Genomic DNA, 21,551 nt, shown 5'->3' on the forward strand with positions numbered 1-21,551 from the left:
GTCTGACTGTGACCTCATGGACTGTAGCCCGCCAAGCTCCTCTGTCCATGGAATTTCCCAAGCAAGAATCCTGGTGTGTGTTAGTCACTCAGTCGTATCCAACTCTTGGCAGCCCCGCGAACTGTAGCCTGCCAGGCTCCTCTGTCCACAGAATTCTCAAGGCAAGAATCCTGGAGTGGGTTGCAATTTCCTTCTCCAGGAGATACCAGGGATCGAACCTGCATCTCCTACACTGGCAGGCAGATTCTTTACCACTGAGCCACCAGGGAAGCCATGTTTATTCTAGTCTTTATAATACAAATAATAACTGGAACAATAAATATCATTATTATTTCGCTGAGTGGATACTTGAAATAACTAAGTGATGGCTGAGGTAGTGATCCCGTGGTACTCTTAACAAAGAGGAAAGAAGGTAAAGAAGACACTAATGACTACTTTTGTCTAGAGGCTTCTGATGATGAGAAAAATGGCTTGGGAGGAGATTAAATGTTCATTTTAATAACCTTTTCACTATGCTTCTCAATACCCCATTGTAAAATCCAAGCAATCCAAGCTTCTAACCATTGTCAGGAAAATTTTTGTCATCTCTCAGAATGTTGGTAATAGAATGTGGTTCATAGTTTGGGGGATTTTTTTTTCCATAGTTCTTATCTGCTATGCTTCTAAAAGTGAAGTGTAGTGAAAATGTTAGTCACTCAGTCGTGTCCAGCTTGTTGCCACCTCATAGACTGTAGCCCGCCAGGCCCCTCTGTCCATGAAATTCTCCAGGCAAGTGTACTAGAGTGGGTAGCCATTCCCTTCTGCAGGGGATCTTCCCAACCCAGAGAATGAACGCAGGTCTCCTACATTGCAGGCAGATTCTTTACTGTCTGAGCCACAAGGGAAGCTTCTGTTAGATAATTTCCCAAGCCTTAGGAATGGACAGTTGTTTTATTCATAAATATTGGCTATTCCCCTCATACACAAAAGACACAGGAGATGGGAGATCCAGGCATCCACTGAAAAAAGACTCTGTCCTCCTTGCTGATGAAGCTCTTCCCTTGTCTGCCCTCACTGGAGCTTGGCAGAGGTTTGCAAGGAGCTCTCTTGAGGCAAAAATGCCAGAATAAATCCACAGGCTATACTGGCAGCCTTAACTTTGAGATTGCCTACCTGAAAGTTTCCGTGGAAACTGGCATGCTGAAAGGGTACTGTGTTGTGGGAGTGAGGACAGATTACAGCATTGAAAAAGTTCCACTGAAACCTTTTTTTTTGGGGGGGGGGGAATGGGCTACTTTAAAGTTATTTGCAGAAGATTTGACTAATAGAGCAAGTACTTCTGGAAGCTTCAATCAGGGTAGAGTCAGATGTGTTGCTTTTGTGTAGCTTCCTGTTCCTGACCATGTTCCATCTTTCTCAGTTCATCTCAGCAACACTTTTCTGGAACAAATCTTTCTTAAGCCATCATGATGCTTTCTAGCTAGTATGCTTGTTGTTTTTATAATCTTCCTATAATAAAAAGTAAATAAATCCTTGGTTTCCTACAGGCCAGCTAATGAGTTAATGACTTCCAGTTCATGTCAAACCCATTGAATGGTAGTGTTTCCAAGTACAAGCTCTTAATTCAGGGTTTTATGTGTTTAATTATGTATATATAAAGTGCCAGTCTGCATACCTCTTGGGTCTGGTCTGGCTTAGAAATGTTAACTATAAGAGCATATGGAAAGTACCACGGGATGAGACTTAACTCTGCAAATGTACATCCTTCCTCCCAAGATTCACTTTGGGAAAATAATGTCCTAGTGGGGATAATAACAGAAGCAACCTGTTAACAGCAGAAATATCTCAATTAAGAAGAAATAAATATGAAGAACTTGAAGCAGGAAGAAAGGGATCCTTAGAGGCAACATGTTACGGCAGAAGGTACACCAGACCTAGACCCGAGGCAAGTTGGCTTCTAAACCATACTTTGTGACTGTACCTCTCTGGGGCTTTTTGTTTTTCCTTACCAGAAAGTTGGACTCAGCTCTAGTAAGAGCAATCAGATGTTCACTAGTTAGTTCTGACCATTCACAAATAAGCTGCTTATTCTTTGATATGCTGTGTTTAAGTAATTTTAGAAAATGCTAATTTTTTTTCACCGAATACACCTATAAGAAAGATATATCAACTTGTGTATAACCTAGGGCTTTAAAGTTTTGACAACTTAGGGAACAATCAGTTGACCAAAGAGAGCAAACTCTTTTTATGGTTTCACTTGTGTAGGGGACCCAGGCTACTCAGGTGCAATTTTCCTGGAGTGCACCTCCAGTGCCCAGGAAGCACTTCAGGGAGGAAGAGGAGGTTTTCCTTTTAACCAGAGTGATTTTACTTTGGGCTCTATTACACTTCGGGGTTCTACATTAAGACTTTGTTTGGGGCAAGGGAAGTTCTGTGGCTTTTAAAAGGTGTGACAATTACTAGTAGATTCTATAAAAAGGAAACTTCTACATCACCAGTCTTATCATTCTGTGATACATCCGGCCTTCTGTCTTCTTTGCTTATGAAGAACTTTTTCTTTTGACATAATTTGCATGTAGTATAGTCAAGAGTAGAGACTATCACTGTCATCTTTGGGAACCTGTAGGATGGAGACTACCTAAATTCTAGGAAGCCTACTCAGAAATGATGTCAGTGGCTCCCAACCATCAGTGCTGATATGAAGGGCTGGTTTCTCCTGGAGAATTGTGAAGTTTATAGCAGGATGGAGTTCTGATGATGGGGTACAATGAAACCTGAAAGGAAGTTTTGAAAGCTGTTTCATTTCTGCAATTGGTAGGGGTCCTTTCTCCAGAGTACTCAACCTGTTAACCTACCAGTGGCCTAATCCTCCGAGGAGTCTCTCCCTTGGGCTCTGGATTTAAATGCATGCCATGACCCAAAAGTTTGTTCTTGCCATTTTGAACTAGGCTGGAGAATACCTATTGTTGATTAGTAGAGAATCGGAGTGAGAAGAAGGCATAAAGGTTTTATAAAGTATTCTGCCTTCAAATCTGTGACCTAATCTGTATAAAAATTAATTGCATAAAATAAAGGTTGAAAAACCTATGTAAAGTAAAGGAAAAGAGATAATTTAAATTTAAAAACCATGATTTATTCACCTACTGTAATGTAATCCCCACCTTTCCTGACTGTGATGTCAGCTTCTCAACTTCATATCACATGTGTATGCGATGTCTAGTGAAATAGGTTCAGTTCAGTTCAGTTCAGTCACTCAGTGGTGTCCGACTCTTTGCGGCCCCATGAATCACAGCACACCAGGCCTCCCTGTCCATCACCAACTCCTGGAGTTCACCCAAACTCATGTGCATCAAGTCGGTACTGCCATCCAGCCATCTCATCCTCTATCGTCCCCTTCTCCTCCTGCCCCCAATCCCTCCCAGCATCAGGGTCTTTTCCAATGAGTCAACTCTAAGCATGAGGTGGCCAAAGTATTGGAGTTTCTGCCTCAACATCAGTCCCTCCAGTGAATACCCAGGACTAGTCTCCTTTAGGATGGACTGGTTGGATCTCCTTGCAGTCCAAGGGACTTGCAAGAGCCTTCTCTGTAGGTTACAAGTCAGTTTTTATTAGGCTCTCCATTTTTAGTCACTTGGAATAGCTGTTCTTAGGAATTCAAGAAGTTTATGCCTTAGTTAAAGATTTAGTCTCTAAAGAGAGGTCTTATAAGACTAAATTTATTTCAAGGGTAGGGATCCAGATTCACTGATAAATGATTACCATAAAGCATAACACCCTTGAAATATATTCACTAAAAATAAAAAGGAATTATATAAATAAACACATCACAGTTCTCAATCTGATAAAGAACTTGGAGGGACATTAATAACATGTAACACTCCCTCTCCCCTTTTCTTTAGCACTGGGGAGAGTTCCTGCAAAGAGTATGTGAATTCATGAGGGCTTACGTCACTTCGTCACTTGCGGTGTGAATGGATACGTGTCCTTCAGGCCTTATTTTGCCTTGACGTTTTTTATGGCAGTGTTACAAAAGCTGCTTAAAGTATCAAGCCTATTTCAGTTTTTAAGAGGCTAATAGAAAATGGCCTCTTCTTCCTCTCTCCTGTAGTCTTTTTCTCTCCTAGTCTCCTTTTTAGGTTTTCCCAGTTTGACTTCCCTTCTGACAGACAGTTATAGTGAACAGAGCACCAGACGGGGAGCGGGAAGATTGGAGAACTCAGTGTCTCCTACAAATTTACAGCTGGGTCTGCTTCCTCATCTGTGAAAGACGGGGGTTCGCTTAGATGGCAGCTACTTTCTCTCTCAGTTTTGAAATTCTCTACTGGCATTTGTCCTTTTGTCTACTGTTCTGCCTCTTCCCTATTTCCTAGCTTAGCTACTCAGTATGCATAGTTGCCTAAAAATACTCATAAAATAAACATGGTTATGAGGAAACATCAATACGTGTAGTTGCTGGCAAGATATGGCATTTAGAAGTTCAGATTTGGTAGTTTCTCATTTTCTTTGCCTTATGCCCTAGCCAAATGCAGCGGAGTCACAGTTTATTTATTCTACACAGTTGTTGCAAACTAAAACAATAATATATTTCACTCATCAGAGAGTAAAAATTTAAAGACTTGGTATTATCCACTCTTGGGGGAAGTGTAGGAAAATGCATACTTCACACACTGTGGGAATGTAATTGGTGCATTTTTTTTGGAGGACAGTTTGGCAGTGTCAGTCAGTAGTTTTAGAATATATATATAAATTGATTCAGTGTTTCCAAAGAGTGTTGCATAAAGAAATTCATATGCAAATATTAAGAGGTATGGCCATTGATGTTCATTGCTATCCTGTTCATAAAAGCAAAAGTTTGGAAATATCTTGTATTTCTATAAAGAAGGGAAATATTTAATGGATATATTTATTCTTTTATCTCTCTAAATATAGATGTCCATACCTATATATACCCGTTTCATACATGCATTAAAAATAATACAATGAATGAAGTTGCTCTGTATATACTAACTTTTTAAGCAGGAAATCAAGACACAGAACCATATGTTCACCATGATCCATTTACATAAAAGCAATGCCATTGTCTGTATGTGTACAGTAGACTTTGTTTTGCTGTGGTTCATGTCATTGTGCTTTGCAGATACCGTGTCTTACAAATGGAAGGTTTGCAGCAGCCCTGCATTGAGCAGTACTGTTTTCCCAACAGCGTATGCTCACTTTCTGTCCCTATGTCACATTGTGGTAATTCTTGCAGCATATCAAACTTTTTCATTATTATTATGTCTGTTATCTTGTTGATCTTTGATCAGTGATCTGGATGTTACCATTATAAAAAGTTTATGACTTGCTGAAGGCTCAAATGATGGTTAGCATTTTTTAGCAATGAACTATTTTTAAATTAAAGTATATATATTATTTTTGTAAACATAATGCTCTTGCATACTTCATAGACTACAGTGTAGTATAAATATAAATTTTATATGTACTGGGAAGCCAAAAAGTTTGTGTGATTCTTTATTGTAATATTTACCGTGGTGGTCTAGAGCAGAACCTGTGAGTCTCCAAGGTATGCCTGTATATATATGTATATATGTACACACACACACACATAATGACCAGAAAGGCATGTATCAGACTGTTAACAGTAATTAACCCACTGAGGAGGAAAATGGTATTGGGAAAGAGAGAGAAGAGGAATTTCTATCTTTTTAAATATACACAAAAAGTCTGTCTGCAATATAGGAGACATGGGTTCAGGCCCTGGGTGGGGAAGATCCCCTAGAGAAGGAAATGGCACCCCACTCCAGTATTCTTGCTGGAAAATCCCATGGACAGAGGAGCTTGAATGGCTACAGTCCATGGAGTCACAAAGAGTCAGACACGACTCAGCAACTAAACAAGAACAACAATATCTATTAAATTTTTAAAAAGTAATGTATTACTGGTATGAAAACAAAAAAAGTGAAAAGGAAGGACAAGGAATCACTTCCTAAAGAATGAAAAAAGCAAAAAGAGTAGCAGGAAATTCATCAACAATATCCGAGAAACATTGTTCTGAGGATATTCCCAAAACCTTGGGATCTAATAGGACCCACGGTTTGTGTTGTGGCCATGGCTACCTAGCGTTTAGAATAATAGCCCTGCTCTCCCATGTCTGTGTGTGTCCAACATATTCTTATTTGTCTCTGTTCTGTAGGTAACCCGGGACCAGATGAAGGCGTTTATACAGCAAGAATTTAAGAAAGTTCAAAAAGTGATTGCGGATGAAGAGCAGAAGGCCCTTCATTTAGTGGATATCCAGGAAGCAATGGCCACAGCTCATGTGACTGAGATACTGGCTGACATCCAGTCCCATATGGATAGATTGATGACTCAGATGGCCCAAGCCAAGGAACAACTTGATACCTCTAATGAATCAGCTGAGCCAAAGGCGGAGGTAAAGGAGAATGCCTGTAATAAACCAGTAGCATGAAAAATAGGCAGAAACTGACTGCCATGTTGGTTAATTCTGGAAATTCCCCCATTTTGGTCCCTAAACATGAATGGATTGAAAGCTTCAATAGGACATAAGTGTTTGCTGCTGCTAAGTCATGTCAGTCGTGTCCGACTCTGTGCGACCCCATAGACAGCAGCCCACCAGGCTCCCCCGTCCCTGGGATTCTCCAGGCAAGAACACTGGAGTGGGTTGCCATTTCCTTCTCCAGTGCATGAAAGTGAAAAGTGAAAGTGTTTAGACTGGTGTGTAAACCAGTTTGGAAATACTGGCTGCTCAGGTCTGCACTCAAAAACTAGGCCTAGCAAAATATGTGTACACTGTGCCTTAAAAGAGTGTAGTCAGTGGGCCAGATACTGTTCCCAGGTAATGAGGGAAGCCAGAAATCAGAGCCAAAGAAGAGGACAATTGACAGATTCCCAATTATTAAACGAGCCTATAGATAAAGTCACCATGGGGATGAGAACTGGGCTGAATGAGAATGTCAGGAAGTGAGCATAAAGCAGGCCAAAATAAAAGACTGGACTCATTTTGTGAATGGTGAAAATGTGCCTCCAGCTGGTCTTTTTATGAAGCTAATTGCATAAATTGGGGGCATGACTATTGGATTGAGGGGCGTGTGGGTTCAGGCATTGTGAGGATCAAAGATAGCAGTGAAAGACTCAAGGTAAATGTTAAATGACAGTTTTGGTCACTACATTCATTGTTATTTTGTAACAAGAATAAAAGAATCTTAAGACATTTTACCAAACAACATATTCAGCCATTTAGAATCTATTGCTAAAAAAAAAAATTAAGGTGGCCATTTTTTTAAATCCATGTGCTCAGTAGCATCTGACTCTTTGCGACCTCGTGGACTGTATCCTGCCAGGCTCCTCTGTCCATGGAACTTTCCAGGCAAGAATACTAGAGTGGGCTGCCATTTCCTACTCCAGGGGATCTTCCAGACCCAGGAATTGAACCCACATCTCTTGCAGCCCCTGCATTGGCAGATGGATTCTTTACCACTAGCGCCGCCTTGGGAAGCCCACATGTAAAACTTATATTTCAGCCACTGGAGAGAGGCTATTGTTGATGAGGTTTCATACCACTATGTTGAAAAATCTGGTTAAGCTCATGCCAGGTAGGTTTAGGGTAGGCCTTTCTAGAAGAAAACCTAGGAGAGTCCCATGAACTTTCTAGTATAGCTGCTGACTCAGTCAGCTCAGCCTTAACGAATAATTTTGCCTTGGCCCAGGAGAGCCCAGCCACAGAATAATCCAGCCAACAAAGCAGCCAGGGTCCATCTAGAAGGCGGGTACTGCTGGTGTCGTCCTGGCAGGGAACGTGGGAGACCGTTGTTTCACTCATCTAGAGTTCTTGATTAATTGTCATCAGTGTGTGAACAGAATAGAATAGCGCTTGTTCTTTTCATTTCATCCTCCCCAGAATTAACAAAGTGTGTGCCTAAATACGTTTCTAGATAGGTGAGAGAGCATGTTATATTTATCATTTCACTTAATCTTTATTTCAGTGTTCATTTTATCCATTTTACACATGGGCTGTTGAGATGCCAAGACCTGTAGACACTGACCGGGTGTCGTTTAGTTAGCAGAAAAGAGCCAGGATTCAGTCCATCCTGTTCCCGTGCCTGTGCTTTTCCCTACCATCTGCCAAATGTCCTGTTTATATCTGTGGGAAGAATAAGGAGGATCAGTGTCCTGGACTGCTTTGCATTCCTAAGACCCTTTACTCTGTGGAAATGGTCACTGTGTGTCTTTAAAAAAATTAATTATAAATAATAATACATTTATTTTAAAATTAATTTATTTAAAATTTTTCTTTAATAATGGAGTGGACTTTGTGTCCCAAGTCCAAACAAACAAAGGTTCAGCCTTAAGAGGTCATTGACATAACTCTGTCCCCAGTTCAGCTCAGATTGGACCCTTCACATTTATTCTGTGTGTCGATTATTTTTTTTTTTTTTTCAGAAATAAAGATTCCATTTTGAAGAGATACTCTCTCTCTTATTTTCATTTCAAATGAAGTTTAGCCCCTCCCCAACATTAATTGTCCTTTAACTACTTGAGTAGCTCAGTTTCACTATGCTTGTTAACTCCGATGGAATTGCTCTGAGGGGTGCAAAGATGACAAGCCCTAAGGACCAGGCGATGGACACAGTAAGCTATTAAAAATGAGAAGTAGCATACATCTGGCTAAAGCTTTTACACAAAGCTGTTATTCTCTAATAGCCGCTCATTCCAGCTAATGTGGTAACTTACTGATCAGAGCAAATTTCCAGTACCTCTCTTTCACTCAACAGAGGAATTGTTTGCTTCTCTTTGCATTGTATAGGTCTTTAAAAATTTCCTGAATTTTTATTTTGATCAGAAAATCCTACCCAACACTTTATTATGAACAATTTCCTATATATAGCAAAATTGAAAGAATTTTATAGAGAACACCCATATATTTGCACCAGGATTCTGCCGTTAACAGTTTACTGTACTTGATTCATTTTATGTATATAGCCATCTTTCCAACCTTCTAACCTCAGTTCTTCTTCACATTTAAAAACAAATTGCACATTCTGGTTCTGGACAAGATGGAGTAAATTCATTTTCACTGTACTCCTTCCCACTGATCACAGCAAAAATTCCTAGACAAAATACTGAGTCACCTACTAGAAGATTCTCAAAAGTGGAGAAAAGATGGCAGACTGACCAGGGATCTTGGGATATGAGGAGCCACATCACAAGGATTTTCTTGAGGGGAGTGGAGGCAGGGTTCTTGCTTCCTATATATCCTGGCCTGGGTGTTCTGCAAGCTAGAAATACTAATGCGCACAGACAAAAAGAACATCTCCAAGAGAAAACCTGCTCTCTAGCCAAAGGACTTGGAAAAGGGCAGTTCAATGGAAGAGAAACCCTTTAATCATTTCTGCCTATTCTGGTGTTTATAATAGTGACTTTAAAATTCTCATCTGATAATCCCTAATACTGTGTCTTCCTGGTGTGGAAGACACCATGAAAAAAGTTGCATCCCTTCCCAGCCCCAGCTGATACCACAGTAGTGGAGCCAGTGAGGGAAACCCTATTTTGCACCCTCACCCAGACTAATGGGGTGCCATTTTTTCTCCATGGAGTCTTTAGGTAAAAGTTTGCACTGTAATTACATCACAGTAATTACGTGATGCCTAATTCTTATGGAGCCTGAAGGTGGAACTCTGACTTCTACCTCTCCTCTGCAATAATAGGAAGGAAATAGCAAACTGTCCCCTGTGGGGTTCTCTGGTGGCTCAAACGGTAAAGAATCTACCTGCAATGCAGGAGACCTGGGTTCAATCCCTAGGTTGGGAAGATCCTCTGGAGAAAGGAATGGCTACCCATCCAGTGTTCTTGCCTGGAGAATTTCATGGACAGAGAAGCCTGGCAGGCTATATAGTCCATGGGGTCTCAACTGAGTGACTAACACTTTCACTTTCATATCACCCCTCCCATGTGGGCACTGTAGATGGAGCTTTAACGCCTCCCTCTCACCCTGCATTAACTAGGCAGCACCCCTCCCCAGCTGACTCAGTGGGTGCAATCATACCTTCCTTTTTACTTGGTAATGATGCATTGGTTCCCCTCCTCCTCCTGAGCTGGCACTGACGGAGACTATAGACTGGAGCTCTGTCATCTGAAGAAGGCGACCAGAATGGCACTGCAGAAGTTTAATAAACTCACATGACATGCGAACCATAAGCCGTAAAAGCGATCAAGGAAATGTGTTCTGAACCTAAATAGGTTGACAGTCTGCTAGAATAGATATAATTAGTAACTGGATCTTATCATGTTTAGGATATAGTTCTTCATTATACCAAGAACCAATGAAACCTCAATTCTAATGAGAAAGAAAATCAGGAGATGGCCACACCAGGAAGACACAGTACTAGGGATTATGAGACTAGAACTTTAAGATCCCTATTATAAAAATGTCTCAATAAGCAGTAACCAATGCTGGAAACAAATGAAAAATATTTTTAAATCTCAGGAAAGAAATATTAATATAAGATATAAAGAAGGACCAAATGAAATTTTAACCTGAAAAATACAATGACAGACATGAAAAATTCACTGGACTGGCTCAATGGCAAATAGGAAATGACAGAGGAAAGAATCAGTGAATTTAAGACACAGCAATGGACACTCAGTCTGAACAACCGAGAAAAAATATTGAAAAATAATTGAATTGAATCTCAGAGATCTATGGGATAATAAAGAAAGCTCTGATATATATGTTACTTGTCCAGCAAGGGGAGGAAAAGGGACTTCTAAAATTTGGTTGAAAATATAAACCCAAAGATTTAAGAAACCGAATGAACCCAAGAGAGATAAACCTAAGAAATCCATACCTAGACTCATCAAAATCAAACTTCCAAAAACTTACAACAAAGAAAAAATCTTGAAATGAAAGAGAAATGACATTAGACATGGGAAAAAATAATTCAGATGAACATGGTTAGATGTAAGATATTTTTTTTATCCGCTGAAATTATCAAGTGAATTTCTTCCATTATTCCAGTGTGATGGCTGATTACTTTAATTTTACAATGTTGAATCTTGCATTACAATACTAAACCTTGCATTCCTGAGATAAACTCCCACCTGGTCATTATGTATTATCTGAGTCCAATTCATTAATATTTTGTTAAAGATTTTTATGTCTGTGTTCAGAGAGAGATGTGAGGTGAAAGCGTTAGTCTCTCAGTCACGTCCAACTCTTTGTGCACCCATTGACTGTAGCCCACTGGGCTCCTCTGCCCATGGAATTCTCTAGGCAAGAATATTGGAGTGGGTAGCCATTCCTTTCCCCAGGGGATCTTCTTGACCCAAGGACTGAACCTGGATCTCCTGCATTGCAGGCCGATTCTTTACTGTCTGAGCCACCAGGGAAGCCCTCTTCAGAGAGGGATATTCATTTGTAGGTTTATATTTTTATAATGTCATTGTCAGGCTTTGGTATTAGGATAGTGCTGGCCTCAGAAAACAACCTAAGAAGTTATTTCCTCCTCATCTTTTTCTGGAAGAGTTTTTGTAAGATTGGTGTTATTTCTTCCTTAAATATTTGGTAGAATTTGTAAGCAAAACCATCTGTCATAGAGTTTCTTTATGTGAAGGTTTTTGATAGTCAATTCAAGTTCTTTGATATAGACCTAGTCAAATTTTTTCATCTTACATTGATTTGAAATGTTAAAATAGGTAATTTTCAAGGAATTTGTAATTTTCACCTAAGTTGTTTTAGTTTTTAGTATAAAGTTGTTTATATATTTTCTCATCTTTTTTAATTGTCTATAGTCTCTAGGGACAGAGGAGCCTGGTGGGCTGCCATCTATGGAGTCACACAGAGTTGGACGCAACTGAAGCAACTTAGCAGCAGCAGCAGTCTCTAGAGTAGTAACCCATCTTTCATTTCTGATACTGATAATTTGTGATTTTCCCTCTTTTATCCTTGATCAGTCTAACTTATATTTTATTAATTTTATTAGTCTTTTTAAAGACCTGACTTTTGGATATGCTAATTTTACTCTGTTTACTATTTTAAGTACATCTGCTATTTTCCTACTTGTTTTGAGGTTACCTTATTCTTTTTTCTGTCTAAATAGATTGTGGATTTTACTACTTTCTTCTTTTATGTAAATTTTTAGAGCAATACATTTTCCTCTAATCACTGTTGAATCATCAGTTCAGTTCAGTTAAGTTCAGTCGCTCAGTCATGTCCGACTCTGCAACCCCATGAATCGCAGCACACCAGGCCTCCCTGTTCATCACCATCTCCCGGAGTTCACTTACACTCACGTCCATCGAGTCCATGATGCCATCCAGCCATCTCATCCTCTGTCGTCCCCTTCTCCTCCTGCCCCCAATCCCTCCCAGCATCAGAGTCTTTTCCAATTAGTCAACTCTTCACATGAGGTGGCCAAAGTATTGGAGTTTCAGCTTTAGCATCATTCCTTCCAAAGAAATCCCAGGGCTGATCTCCTTCAGAATGGACTGGTTGGATCTCCTTGCAGTCCAAGGGACTCTCAAGAGTCTTCTCCAACACCACAGTTCAAAAGCATCAATTCTTCAGCGCTCAGCCTTCTTCACAGTCCAACTCTCACATCCATACATGACCACAGGAAAAACCATAGCCTTGACTAGATGGACCTTTGTTGGCAAAGTAATGTCTCTGCTTTTGAATATACTATCTAGGTTGGTCATAACTTTTCTTCCAAAGAGTAAGTGTCTTTTAATTTCATGGCTGCAATCACCATCTGTAGTGATTTTGGAGCCCCCAAAATAAAGTCTGACACTGTTTCCACTGTTTCCCATCTATTTCCCATGAAGTGATGGGACCGGATGCCATGATCTTCGTTTTCTGAATGTTGAGCTTTAAGCCAACTTTTTCGCTCTCCTCTTTCACTTTCATCAAGAGGCTTTTTAGCTCCTCTTCACTTTCTGCCATAAGGGTGGTGTCATCTGCATATCTGAGGTGATTGATATTTCTCCCGGCAATCTTGATTCCAGCTTGTGCTTCTTCCAGCACAGCGTTTCTCATGATGTACTCTGCATATAAGTGAAATAAGCAGGGTGACAACATACAGCCTTGACGTACTCCTTTTCCTATTTGGAACCAGTTTGTTGTTCCATGTCCAGTTCTAACTGTGGCTTCCTGACCTGCATACAGATTTCTCAAGAGGCAGGTTAGGTGGTCTGGTATTCCCATCTCTTTCAGAATTTTCCACAGTTTATTGTGATCCACACAGTCAAAGGCTTTGGCATAGTCAATAAAGCAGAAATAGATGTTTTTCTGGAACTCTCTTCCTTTTTCCATGATCCAGTGGATGTTGGCAATTTGATCTCTGGTTCCTCTGCCTTTTCTAAAACCAGCTTGAACATCAGGGAGTTCACGGTTCACGTATTGCTGAAGCCTGGCTTGGAGAATTTTGAGCATTACTTTACTAGCATGTGAGATGAGTGCAATTGTGAGGTAGTTTGAGCATTCTTTGGCATTGCCTTTCTTTGGGATTGGAATGAAAACTGACCTTTTCCAGTCCTGTGGCCACTGCTGAGTTTTCCAGATTTGCTGGCACATTGAGTGCAGCACTTTCACAGCATCATCTTTCAGGATTTGAAATAGCTCTGCTGGAATTCCATCACCTCCACTAGCTTTGTTCGTAGTGATGCTTTCTAAGTCCCACTTGACTTCACATTCCAAGATGTCTGGCTCTAGATGAGTGATCACATCATCATGATGATCTGGGTCGTGAAGATCTTTTTTGTACAGTTCTTCCGTGTATTCTTGCCACCTCTTCTTAATATCTTAATATCTTTATGAATATATATTTATGTTGAATCATACAACTTGGTTATGTTGTGGTTTCTTTATCATTCAGTTTGAAATATTTTTTCATTTACCCTGTGATTTCTTCTTTTTGTTCATTGATTATTTAGGAGAGTATTGCTTAGTTTCTAAATACAGGGTATTTTCCTACATACCTTGTTATTTCTGGTTTAGTTTCATTGTCAACAGAGAACCTATTCTGCCTGATTTCAATCATCTAACACTCATTGAGGCTTGCTTTATCACCTGTCATATGGTCTTTCTTGTTGAATGCATATCCACACCTAAAAAGAATATGTATTCTGAAGTGTGGTGTGCTTTAAATAGCAATTAGGAGTTCAGATAATTTATGTTTTTACTTATTTTTATGTCTAGTTCAACCTACTGCTGAGAGAGGGATGTTACATTTCAAGTATGATTAGGGATCATCTATTTCTTTAATTCTGTCAACTGTTCTTCAGATATTTTGAAGCTCTGTCACTAAGCAAATACATATTTATGATGGTTACATCTTCCTGATGAACTAGTCCTTTTATCATTATGAACATTCCCTTTTTCTCTGTTTATGCTCTGTCTTGATGTCTATTTTATCTAATGTTAGTAAAGCCAGTTTGGTGTTATGCTTACTGTTTTTGTGGTTTATCTCTTTCCATTCATTTGCTTTCAGTCTGTCTATATTGTTAACTTATGTCTCTCATAGACAACATGTAGCTGGGTCTTAGTCATTTATCCATTCTGGTAATCTCTGTCTTTTAATTGAAGTGTAATGTCCATTAACATTTGATGTTATTATTAATATGGTTAAATTTAGGTCTGCCATTGTACAATTTGTTTTCTGTTTTTGTTCTTCTCATTGTCTTTTCTTGCTTTCTTTTGGATTTTTGAAACATTTCCTTGAATCCCATTGTAATATATCCAATGGCCTTTTAGCTCTATTATTTTGCATTATTTTTTAGTGGTTTCTATACGGATTGTAGTATGTATCCTTAAATTTTCAGTTTACTTAAAATTAATTTTAAACCACTTCACATAAAGTGCAGATAGCTTGAAACTATATAGGTCAATTGACCCTCTTTCCATATCCTTTATGTTATAGTTGTCATATGTATATAATTTATATATGTAATAAACACTGCAAGACCTATAATTTTAGCTTAAAACTGTGCTTTTAAGGAAGTTAAGAAGGAAAAAGATAATTTCATGTCTGTGTGCTTGTGTGTATGTATGTAGAGTTTTTAAGCACATTTGTAGTAATAGTTGCTTAACTCTAAATTTAAAGTTATTTATATAAACTCTAAAGCAGTTAATTTTACAGTATTAAAAATTATACCTCAATAAAGCTGATAAAAACAATATGTCTAGGTGTCCTACCTGCCCAAGTGCTATTTGCTTTTTTTCTCATGAAGGTTATTCTAAAGCCAGTGAATTATTTGCCAGTATAATATATAGCCAGCAAAATATATAGCCAGTATATTTATTTGATTCCAAGTTAAGGCCTTTTCTTTGAGAGTATGAGTTTGCTCTTTGGAGTGGAATGTCCCATTTCTGGCATAAACCATACTCATACTGTTTCACTTATAAGGTCCAGTTTCAGTCCCTTTTTAAGTGAGGAGGATAACATTTGAAGAAAGTTGAATGTAGAATCCTTTTTTTATACCAGTTTTAAATTGAAATATAGTTAGTTTGCAGTGTTATGTTTCAGGTGTATGTCAAAGTGATTCAGTTATATAAATATATCATACTTATATATATAAATTTGATATATTTATATAACTGAGTCAGTTTGATATATATACACATATATGTTTATATATATAAATATATTCTTTTCCATTATACATTATTATAAGATATTCAATACAGTTCCCTGTGCTATAGAGTCAATCCTTATTTTTTATCTATTTTATATATAATAGTATATATCTGTTCCTGGAGTAGGAAATGACAACCCACTCTGGTATTCTTGCCTGGCAAATCCTTTGGAAAGGGAAGCCTGGGCAGGCTGTAGTCCATAGGTCACGAAGAATCAGACACTACTGAAGCAACTTAGCATGAATGCAAGTATGTATCTGTTAATTCCAGGCTTCTAATTTATGCCTTCCCACCCCTTTACCTTTTAGCAACCATAAGTTTTTTTTCTATGTCTGTGAGTCTTTTTCTGTTCTGTGAGTAAGTTCATTTGTACCGCTATTGAGGAAAATTTTCCAAGTGAGGCTTGACCTTTAAGGATGGGAATTAGCCCTCAGAATACTGCTGCTGCTGCTAAATCACTTCATTCGTGTCCGACTCTGTGCGACCCCCATAGACGGCAGCCCACCAGGCTCCCCTGTCCCTGGATTCTCCAGGCAAGAACACTGGAGTGGGCATTTCAAGTAGTGGGACGAAATGGGCTCACCTTTTACTAGCAAGATTACTAATCCTCTGAATGTCTGCTGACCGGTTCAAAATTGCCTTATATGTATGTGCATCTGTTCTCGCATTCATTTATTCATTTCTTCAAAAGTGAAACTCTCACCCTGTTTTTCCTATGCTTTGTGATAGTGATTATTGTTTTTTAAAAACAATCACCTACCTATAGGCAGCAGAAATGGATGAATGAAAGCAAAGCCCATCTTCTCTGTTCTTTGCCACTAACCCTAGAAATGTTATCAAATAACATTTCAGAGAAGTACAATAATGATCACCATTTGTTGAGCACTTACGCTAGACACTTGCTTAATGTTGTATACACATTTTCTCATTTAATGAATCTGTGTAGCCACCCTGTGAGGTAAGAATTAGGATTTCCACGTGCAGATGAGGAAACCGAACCTTGGAAAAGTTAAGTAAATTGCCAAAAGCTTCGCTGTTGGAGTTGACGAACCAGAATTCAAAGCCGTGTTTCTCTCACTTAGAAAGCCTGTCTCTTGACCATTATACCAAGTTAGGTGACTGTGAAGACTTCCTCTGAATCATTCATGGAAGGAAGTCTGGATACTTTTTTCCTTACAGTTCTCCTAGATAATTATGTTTTAACACCCAAAGATAATTGGAAAATTGTGTTGAGGTTTAAATATGTCATTGATAGTTATGTAGCTCATATTAAGTTTAAATTATGTGGATTTTTTCCCACTAGATTATAGTTCCCATAAGACATGCCAGTCAAACAAACTACAAGAGAAGGTTTCCACCACCCTGGTACCCTCCTTCCACCACTTGCCCTGCCTCTCATTGGATGATTAGCACCCTCAGCAATAGTGCAGATTCTTAACAGTCTTCTAAAAGTGTCCTTTTTTATCCAACCTCCAGTGCATAATCTGTTCAGAATCACCTTTCTGACCACAGGTGTCCTTGAGAGGCTTGTGCAGTGGCTGTGTCCCATTACCTCTGTTGCATTCCCAGCCCCCCCAGCCCCCCCACACCACTGCCACCCCGACATCTCCTGCCCAAGACACGCACATACACATCCCCATTCTCTAGTTTCACAGAGCTCAAAATTCCTTAAACCTGCATTTTATAAACCGCAGTGGCTTTGCTCTTGCTCTTCCAGTGCTCTCCCTGTTTACTTCTGTTCTCAACCTGAGAAAATCATTATTATTCCTCAAGTTCAGTTCAGTTCAGTCACTCAGTCGTGTCCAACTCTTTGCGACCCCATGAATTGCAGCACACCAGGCCTCCCTGTCCACCACCATCTCCCGGAGTTCACTCAGACTCATGTCCATCGAGTCCGTGATGCCATCCAGCCGTCTCATCCTCAGTCGTCCCCTTCTCCTCCTGCCCCCAATCCCTCCCAGCATCACAGTCTTTTCCAGTGAGTCAACTCTTCGCATGAGGTGGCCAAAGTACTGGAGTTTCAGCTTTAACATCATTCCTTCCAAAGAAATCCCAGGGTTGATCTCCTTCAGAATGGACTGGTTGGATCTCCTTGCAGTCCAAGGGACTCTCAAGAGTCTTCTCCAACACCACAGTTCAAAAGCATCAATTCTTCAGCGCTCAGCCTTCTTCACAGTCCAACTTTCACATCCATAACATGACCACTGGAAAAACCTGCAGACTCCTGGCCATCTTGATTCCAGCTTGTGTTTCTTCCAGTCCAGCGTTTCTCATGATGTACTCTGCATATAAATTAAATAAGCAGGGTGACAGTATACAGCCTTGGCATACAATGCCACATTCTCTGTGGGGCCTTTTCCTCCTTCTCCAGGAGAGGCTGTGTTTATCACTTCTCTTCTGACTCTCTGAGCCTTCTGTGTATGTCTTTGGTGGCACCCTTAAGACATTTAGGCATAGTTCACTTTCTATCTAGTTCCCCTACTCCGGAATGGGAGCTCCTAGAAGGATAGATCACGATGGGTTTTTTTGTCTATTATCTTCAGTGCCCTGAGGTAAGAGCTTCCTAATGAATCACACTGAATCGTTAGTGATGTTGATAATAACCTTTATTACATGCATTCTGTGTCTTAGGCACTGTGTTTGACATTTGTACACATTATTTCATTTAATTTCATGCTTACCTTGTATATTATAAAGACAATTTTTACCCCTATGTTACTAATTAGAAAATTGAAGTTAAGAAAGGCAAAATAATTTGACCAGGGTAAGACAGCAAGCAAGGAATGGAGTGAAGATTTGAACCAAGTATCTGACTCCAGAGCTCATTCTCCTTTATACCTATAAGATCAATCAGTCAATCTGTCCATTAATCAAATAAGTTCCTGGGGAGTTATCTCCAGCTAAGAGATACAGTCTCTATTGAAACCAATCCTGAATGACTAAAGAGGAGGACATCAAAGATACTCTGTCGCTAGAAGGATAAGTGAGGTCCCTTGGAGAAGGCTTGAGTGTCATTTGAAAAATCTTGTTTGGTCACAAAAAGAGGCTGAAAGAAATCTGCTGTGATCACTGATAAAGTTAGGCTCACAGAATACAGTACCTGGAAAAATCACCATGACACATTGCTTTTGTAAAGAGTGGATAAGTAGAGAAATGTCATTGTTTGGCTGGAGAATGGTGTGGCTCATCAAATGCCAGAACTGTCCTTTTACAAAGAAGATCAAGGTCCTGATTAATTAGCTGGCTTGCCCAAGGGCTCATAGCTAATAAATAACGGAGCTTGGACTAGAATTCCAGTTTCCCGAGCCCCAGTTTAGAGCCTTGTGCACATGGTGTGCTCTCTATTAGAGCTTCTGTGTTCATGTTTGGAGGGAAAGGATGCCAGGCTGAGGCTGAAGTGTGCCTTTGAGGGGAACAGCTTGATGCTTTTGGAGCTGGTCAGCTTTTGCCTGAGACCTGCTGCTATTTTGGGCTCTCAGTTTGCTCAAAACTAAATACTGCCAGCCATACAAATAAAAGGCAAGGCTATTATTTAGGCCCCCTAGGTCTATGCATTCACTTCTCTGCTTGCAAGGACAAATTATTAGTTCATCTCTGCTGGGCAGTTTGAACATAGGATTATATTAGCCCTTGTCTTAGCACTTAGATGTCAACTAGCTTGTCTCTGTTGCAATAAATGTACAAGCTTTGCTTTCAGATTGGGAGAGAAGAGGGAAAAAAAAAAATCTCAATCCATCTCTACTGATCCTGATTTCTTATGTTGCTTCTTTCTGTTTCTTTCAGGGCAACGAGGAAGAACCCGGGTAAGATCACGTTACTGTGGCTTGTGTGTTCTCAGAATTGAAGTAGAGTGACATTTGTGGCCTTTGAAGGCCCCGTGAAATATGACCAGCCAAGGAACAGCACAGATAAGGGATCTCCATCTTAAGCCAGGGGCTTTGAAGATCTTATTTTGTAAGATTCCCATCTCCCTCCCCATCTATGCTATTTCCTGTCTGTAACCTTCAGATAAAGATAAGCTTTAAAGCATACAATGACAATAACTCTGCTTTATTCTGTAGCACACTCCGAATACCTTGTTAAGACCAGTAGGTACTATATTTAAATGGTAATTAGGTATCAGGTGGACTGAATAGATAAACTTTTGCATTGTTCTTTCTTGATTGGAATTGGATTGCCTTTATTTTTTTGAATGGACTCTGGATCCAATATTCTTTATTTCTGACCCATAACAGCCTTGTGTCTGACTCAAGACACCAATACAGTGAACCCAACGTCATAGGTATACAACACTTTGTTTAGGAAGAAAAAAATGCTTCTTTGTGCTGTTGTTTCACCACATGAGATTTAAAAGTGCAATTTTTCATTGCCTCTGCCTCAGTGAACCTGGATTTTAGTTTGCTTACCTTTGCTTCTCTCTGCTCAGCAGTGAGAACAGGCTCTAGGCGATGCTGCACCTCTGCTATGAATACGCTCAAGGGGCATTTGTACAAAGTAAAATGCAATGTCCAGATGGCCCCCTCTGTCACATAGAATCCAGGACTGTTAAGGCTGGGAGTTGTCAGAAAGATCATCCAGGCCACTGCTATTCAAACTTTAGTTTTAGTAGAAACAGCTTTTTTTTCAGATGGGCCTTGGGTAGAGTGTATACAAAGCATTTTTTGTCTGGTTAAAGTTGGGGCCACATCTACTGGTGAAACTTCTCTCACAAACCTAGGGTTCCTGAGAACTCAGTTTGAAAGTCACTCATCTAATGCAGGCCTCTCATTGAAAGAAGCTAAGTGAGTTGCCCAAGGCTACCTGCCTGGTGCCAGGATTTGGTCCTTCTTTGTTTTTGTTTACAAATACAGTTCCTTCTTTTTCCTTTCTCCCTCCACACATCCTGAGCCCCTGTCTTAGTGCCAAATGTTATCCCACATCTGTATTTCCTGTTGCTTCCTTCCTTGGGACTCTAGTTCTCAGCCTCAGTCTCGTTCCTTGTCCTCTGTGCCCAGTGGTACAGGTGCCCCTGCTTTAAGCCCAGAGAGCTTCAGGGGATCCCTTCAGGCCCATCCTCCAGCCATCCTCAGGAACAGGCTCCCTTTGTGTTGCGGTTCATTTCTTTCCTTCCTTCCTCTCGCCCTCTCTCCCACTCTCTTTTTCTCATGAACCTACTGTGTGTCAGCCACTGTGCTATACACTGAGCATATGTGAAAACTAAGACAGACATGGTCCCTGCCCTTGGGAGTCCTAAGTCTAGTAGGAGAGACAAGCACATGATTGGGCACTTACAGTCTGGAGGAAGTGCTATGATTAAGTGAAGTTTAGGCTGCTTTAGGAAGGGCTCCTGAGACAGTCTTAGAGAATAAGGGGCGGCTCACTGTACGAAAAAGATCTTCACGACCAAGATAATCACGATGGTGTGATCACTCACCTAGAGCCAGACATCCTGGAATGTGAAGTCAAGTGGGCCTTAGAAAGCATCACTACGAACAAAGCTAGTGGAGGTGATGGAATTCCAGTTGAGCTATTTCAAATCCTGGAAGATGATTTTGTGAAAGTGCTACACTCAATATGCCAGCAAATTTGGAAAACTCAGCAGTGGCCACAAGACTGGAAAAGGTCTGTTTTCATTCCAATCCTAAAGAAAGGCAATGCCAAAGAATGCTCGAACTACTGCACAATTGCACTCATCTCACATGCTAGTAAAGTAATGCTCAAAATTCTCCAAGCCAGGCTTCAGTAGTATGTGAACCATGAACTTCCAGATGTTCAAGCTGGTTTCAGAAAAGGCAGAGGAACCAGAGATCAAATTGCCAACATCCGCTGGATCATGGAAAAAGCAAGAGAATTCCAGAAAAACATCTATTTCTGCTTTATTGACTATGCCAAAGCCTTTGACTGTGTGGATCACAATAAACTGTGGAAAATTCTGAAAGTGATG

At 40.0% G+C, this 21,551-nt stretch overlaps 1 protein-coding gene across 3 annotated transcripts in view; it reads left to right on the plus strand.

The window, feature by feature from the left end:
- TRIM44 (tripartite motif containing 44) overlaps positions 1 to 21,551 on the plus strand; it is a 116,177-nt gene that overhangs the window by 37,108 nt on the left and 57,518 nt on the right. The window contains exons 3-4 of one of the 3 annotated variants that reach the window (XM_027979631.2): positions 6,173 to 6,412; positions 19,412 to 19,431. In XM_027979631.2, the coding sequence (XP_027835432.1) occupies positions 6,173 to 6,412; positions 19,412 to 19,431 (260 nt within the window). Of the gene's footprint in view, positions 1 to 6,172; positions 6,429 to 19,411; positions 19,432 to 21,551 lie in introns of all 3 variants that reach the window. The other 2 variants (XM_060400057.1, XM_042233358.2) reach the window with 2 other exon arrangements.

Source organism: Ovis aries, chromosome 15 (assembly GCF_016772045.2).
Source record: "Ovis aries strain OAR_USU_Benz2616 breed Rambouillet chromosome 15, ARS-UI_Ramb_v3.0, whole genome shotgun sequence".
In the NCBI taxonomy this organism is placed as follows: domain Eukaryota; kingdom Metazoa; phylum Chordata; class Mammalia; order Artiodactyla; family Bovidae; genus Ovis; species Ovis aries.